General features: G+C 58.9%; 1 protein-coding gene across 1 annotated transcript in view; it reads right to left on the reverse strand.

Annotated features, from left to right (window-relative positions):
• Positions 1 to 521: 521 nt before the first annotated feature.
• SCIMP (SLP adaptor and CSK interacting membrane protein) overlaps positions 522 to 5,643 on the reverse strand; it is a 19,718-nt gene continuing 14,596 nt past the window's right edge. Inside the window, exons 3-5 of the mRNA XM_077746852.1 lie at positions 5,417 to 5,480; positions 2,604 to 2,677; positions 522 to 1,131 (exon numbers count right to left, since the gene is read on the reverse strand). Of these exons, the coding sequence (XP_077602978.1) occupies positions 977 to 1,131; positions 2,604 to 2,677; positions 5,417 to 5,480 (293 nt within the window). The 3' untranslated portion in view covers positions 522 to 976. The remainder of the gene's footprint in view (positions 1,132 to 2,603; positions 2,678 to 5,416; positions 5,481 to 5,643) is intronic.

Below are 5,643 nucleotides of genomic sequence, written 5' to 3' on the forward strand. Positions count from 1 at the left end.
ACGAAGCGATCAGATGTTCCCTTCAGAAAGCTGTGTAGAAAGGGGACCGGAGGGTGAGATGCCCGTGGTGGGTGGGGTGGGGGGAGGGGGGCATCCGTTCCTTCTTCTGGGGTATGTTGACCTTGAGGCCCTGCCGGGAGGTCGTGCGGGGATGTCCTGGGAGGGCAGCCGGCCTGGGACTGAGGAGGGGGCTCAGCTGCCAGAATAGAGGGGCGCTGAGCCCCAGGCGCCCACGACAGGAAGAGCCTGAGGAAGAGTCGTCGGGCCTCTGCTTTCAACTCTGTCATACATGTGGGTGGTTTTCAGAAAAATGTAGAAGAGGAAGCCATACATGTGAAACACTTCTGCCCTTTGGCTTTTTTTTCCCCCCTAAAACTTGGAGGAAAAGTCCTCTCGGGCTCACGGAGGCCCGGGGTCCCACAGGCCGCAGTTGGGGAGCCGCCGGCCACTGTGAGGCAGTAGTCACCCAGGGCGCCGGACGTCCCCGCGGAGTGTGGACACGGCCTGGNGGTGTGCGTGGGTGGGGCCGGTTCCCGGGCGCAGAAAGCTCCCCTCGGCCTTGAAGAGGCTGCCGGGTGTGACGTGTGGCGGCAGCACGAGCGCCCAGCCGCAGCTGTGCCCAGGCCCCGGGTGCGACGGGTGGCCGGGGGGCCCTGCACCCCCGCAGCACGGCCCGGGTCGGCTCGGACCCAAACACGAGAAGGGAAGGGGGACGGAGTGTCAGGAACGGGCCGTTTCTCACGCGTGGGAGCCGCGGAACCCCGGGGGCACCCGTCCACAGGAGCTCGAGGCCTGGCCGCTCCGGGTCTCCGGGGCGCCTCGGTCGAAGCTCCAGGAGCGTTTCTTTCCCGGCGTCGCGCCACGGCGCCGCCCGCTTCCGGGTCCCGTGACCGAAGCGCTTCGGTTCCCGACGGCGTGAAGTCCGCTGCGCGAACCGTCGTCAGCTCGCCGCCCGCCAGGAGGGGACACGGCTGCCTCAGAAATGGCGCTTTTCCGCATTTGCAGGGATTTCGACATCATCGTAATCATCTAGAGGCTCAATGTAGCTCGGGATGGAAACCGTCTTCTTATTTCTGACCTTATTGACCAGCGAGTACGTGGCCGGCGGCGGACTCGGGGCGTCCTGCGGGGCTGGAACACACAGAAAGGTCCTTGGAGGCCGGCTGCCAAGTTTATTCGAGACGGATCGCGAGAGCGCGGGTGGGGGAGGGGCACAGAGACTCCCCCGCGGGCTCTGGGCTCGAACTCACGAACCCGTGAGCCGAAACCGGAGCCGTGTACATCCTCAGTGACTCCGCATGATCTCCATGGGTGGGAGATCCCCTCCCTGGTGGGCCAGGCCCCCAGCTGACAGGGGAAACTGAGGTACAGACAGGGCACCGCCCCGGGACCACCCACGTGGGAAAATGGCGGGCGTTGGTCAGACACGTCGGCTCGCGCGTCCCCTGCCGGAGCCGCACGAGGCGGAAAACGTGGACCCGGGCGCGTCCCCGAGCGGGCACAGTCGTGGGAAACCCTAATTCTCACGAGGCAGTGATACAAAGCCTATTTCCTTTCGGCACATCCCTCACAGTGACTCAGAGTGTTTTCCAGAACATTCCATGATTGCCGCGGCACGAATCTCTGCTTGGAAGGAAGGGGGCAGCGGGGTTTGAAAAGGTGGAACGAGTGGGGCGGGGTACGTAGCGGAAGCACCGGGCTGGCCCCGCGAAGGAAAATGAACCGGCAGCTCCGCCTCAGGCGCTCAGCTGGGGTCGCGCGGCCTCGGCCGCCACCGAGGACCCGAGAGGCCGCCACTCACTTGCTGCACAGCCTCCAGCGGTCACTCGCTGCGTCGCCGCGGGTGAGACGCTTAACTCCTCTGTGCCTCAGTGTCCCCGTCCGTCAGGGGGTGGGAACGCGGCTGAGAGGGCGACGTGAGATCGTGCCGGGAAGGGCGGCACACGTAAGCTAACACTGTGATGGGTCCCCTCGGTCCCCTGTGTCCCCGGGGACGACACAGATGGCAGGCAACACGTGAGCTCCACGTAAGACAAGGTCGGGAACTGCCTTCCGCAGTGGGCGCTCGGAGGTGACCTCTGTGCTGACGTGTGGGGGCTGCAGGACGGCCACCACACGGGCAGCTCCAGGAAGAACATTCCGGTCAAGGGAGCCAGGCAGGGATTTTCTGATGGGAAGCCTGGGAGTCCGGGTGACAGGAGCCTCCCCCCGCCCCATTCCTTCTTTCTCGGCTCCAAGCCGGGATTTGAAGACGAACGAACACACTGACTATCAGGAGTTTTGCTATTTGCTCTGCTCCCCTTTTAACAGGTTTGCCTATTCAATTTTTTAAAACATTTCTTATTTATTTTTGAGAGACAGACATAGAGACAGAGTGCAAGCAGGGGAGGGACAGAGAGAGAGGGAGACACAGAATCTGAAGCAGCTCCAGGTCCCAGCTGTCAGCACAGAGCCGGACGCGGGGCTCGAACCCACAAACCTTGAGATCACGACCTGAGCCTGAGTCGGACGCTGAACTGACTGAGCCAGCCAGGCGCCCCTGAGCTAAGACATTAGATGAATTTGTTACCCTCCCCTGACTGTCACCAGCAGCAGATACTTACGGGCATGTTCTGGAAAGAGCAAACCCCTGGGCGGCAGGGGGGGTAACTGAACTGGTGGTTCATTAAGAACATTCCTGGAGAGAGAGAAAGAGGAGTCAGGGTGTGGGTTTGAGCACGTTGGCTGTCAGCCCCCGAAAGGAAACTCTCAAAGGAAACAGACACCGTTGAACATTTAAATCTTCATTCCTAAAAGCTGGAGGTATCTCCTTCCTTCTGTTTTGCACCCCATTTGCATAGGAACCGCATCGTCCAGCCCCGGGGACAGCTGGAGTGGAGGGAAGGAAGGGACTTAGCGTGGAGCACATCCTCCTGGCTTCCCTGGAGCGGGNCGCAAAACACATGTGTCCCTAACGCTAAGGGCGCGCGCATCCTGCGGAGATGCCTGCGTGTGGTCACCAGATGACGTGCGCGAGAAGGTTCCTGGCGGCGTGACTCAGCAGGCCCAAGCTGGACCTCAGGCACATGCGCATCGGCCGCAGAGTGCGCAGATTCACGAGTGCGAACCTGCAGCCACACGCGCAATGACGCGCACAGAAACGTTGACCGATAGAAGCCAAAGGCTGGATAACATACACTGGCTGATTCTATTGATTAAAACATTTGTTTAAAGCTTATTTATTTTGAGAGACAGAGACGGCATGAGCAGGGAGGGGGAGAGAGGGAGAGAGAGAATCCCAAGCAGATTCCTCGCTGACAGGGCAGAGCCCGATGCAGGACCTGAACTCACGAACCACAAGATCATGACCTGAGCCGAACCTGAGCGTCAGATGCTCAACCAACTGAGCCCCCCAGGCACCCCTGGCTGATTCCATTTCCAGAAAGCATAAAAACAGAAACAAAAAAAAGGTAGCCTCTCCTGTGTCTGATAGTGGCCGTCTTTGGGGTAAGGTGGCTGGAAGGGAGTAGAAGGCAGTGCGCAACTAGCGATTCTGTTTCTTGATCTGGGCGCCACCCACCTGGGTCTGTCCTGTGTGCAAATTTACGGAGTCGTGCTCGACCTTGTCCTCCTTTCTACATCCTATCGCACTTGGGTAGGAAGTTCCAACGAAGAGAGACGCCGGCGAGCCTCTGCCTACACCCGCTATCCCCTCCGTGTACTCTGTCTGACCTCCAAGCCGGAAGAGATTACTCTGAGCCACGTTTGGGCCTCCTGTACCTGGTTAAGCGCCCCTGGGGACGCACAAGCCCGTTTAGGACGTTGGGATGGGGGGACACGGGGACGTGTGGCTAGAGCTCCGTCAGTGGCCTCCGTGCAGCCCGCCTGGCTTCCCAGGAGAGAAGGGAATTGATCTGCCTTTGGGAGATACCTGCTCCCCTTTCTCCTCCAGAGCCGGCCTCACTGCAGAAAACACACATGGTGGTCGAGTGTCTGCCGGTCAAAGGGGCTGCCCCACGCGGTGACCTGAGCTTCTCCGGGCCGTGCACCGCGTGGGAAGGTTTGCTTGGCTGTGAATTAGCAAATGCACTTGCCCGTGGAGGAGAGCCCCATGGTGCGATGCCAGGATTGTTCTCATTAAAGGCGGTATTTTGTGCTTGCACGACACATTTGTCTTACTCCTCAAGGGGGTCAGAATTGGCGGGGAAGAGGTCTATCATTTGCGGGATTCACAACAAAAGTCACTCTAGGAAAGCACAGATTTTGGGGTGCAGTGGGGTTAAGTGTTTGACTTCGGCTCAGGTCATGATCTCACAGTTTGTGGGTTCGAGCCCCACGTCGGGCTCTGTGCTGACAGCTCAGAGCCTGGAGCTGCCTCAGATTCTGTGTCTCCTTCTCTCTCTGCCCCTCCCCGACTCGCTCAAATTTGTTTCAGACGATGTATTACGTTCCAAGAAAAGGCCTGGCCCTTGACCAGCTCCTGGCCCTTAACCTCCAAGCTCTGTGCAAGAATGAAGCACTGTGCGTGCGACTGTGCCAGGAGAAGACTACTAGAAGCTTCCACCTCATTTCCCCTGGGCTCCACCCTATGTGCTTTCCCTTTGCTGAGTTGACTCTGTCCCCTTCCACGGTAATAACCCAGAACCATGACCGTAGTAGCTTTTCTGGGTCCTGTGAGCCCTTCTCGTGAATCATCAAGCCTAAAGGTGATCTTGGGGACCCCCGACACAGCAATCATAAAGAGACTCAATGGATCACAAAATGCAAAAATAAAGCGAATGCCATCGTTATCGTTAGGCACACAGCCTTGAGAGGACTCTACTGCTCGTCCATCTAAATAAAAACAGAGTAGGGGGAGGGGGGAGATGGGCATGGAGGAGGGCACTTGTGGGGATGAGCACTGGATGTTATATGGAAACCAACTTGACAATAAACTATAAAAAAAAAAAAAGAAAGAAAGAAAAGCAGGGTAGGGGCGCCTGGCTGCCTCTCGTTTGCTGGAGCCTGCGACTCTTGATCTCAGGGTTGGGGGTTTGAACCCCACCCTGGGTGTAGAGATTACTTAAAATAAAATCTTGAAAGAAAGAAAGAGAAAAGGAAGGAGGGTGGGGAGGAGAGAAAGAGAAAGAAAAGAGAAGGAGGGAAGGAGGGAGAGAGACAGAAAGAGAGAAAAGAAAGAAAGAAGAAGAGGAGGGTCGCCCTAACTCTGAAGGGTGGGCCCAGCACACAGGGCCTGACCCGTGACCTCTCCCAAACGACCAGACAAGGTCAACTGGGAGAGCAGAGCCCAGATGGGGCCCCTCCCCTGGGGGCGGGGAATTGGCAGACAGGACAGGTCACCGGCTGCGCAGGCGCTGTGGGCTCCCCCCCCCCCCCGCGGAGAAGCGCAGGTGCTTGGGCCACGTGACCGGGCGGCTCTCACGTGTGCTGTACTTACTCGTACATTTTCTCCTCGTCACTGTGCCCGTTTCCCGAGGACTTGGCGACGTCCCACTTCTTGCCTAAGGATCCAAATAGGCATTAATTGTCACTTGGGAAGAGTCGGCAGAAGGGGAGCGCGTGCGAGAGGCCCCGAGACGTCAGGCGCGTGCCTGGCGCGCAGGGGGCGGAACCTCGGGGAGAAATGGCAGGTGCTGGCCGGGTGGGAGGGGCCGGCCGGGTGGG

Source organism: Crocuta crocuta, unplaced genomic scaffold (assembly GCF_008692635.1).
Source record: "Crocuta crocuta isolate KB4526 unplaced genomic scaffold, BGI_CrCroc_1.0 scaffold139, whole genome shotgun sequence".
Taxonomy (NCBI): Eukaryota; Metazoa; Chordata; class Mammalia; order Carnivora; family Hyaenidae; genus Crocuta; species Crocuta crocuta.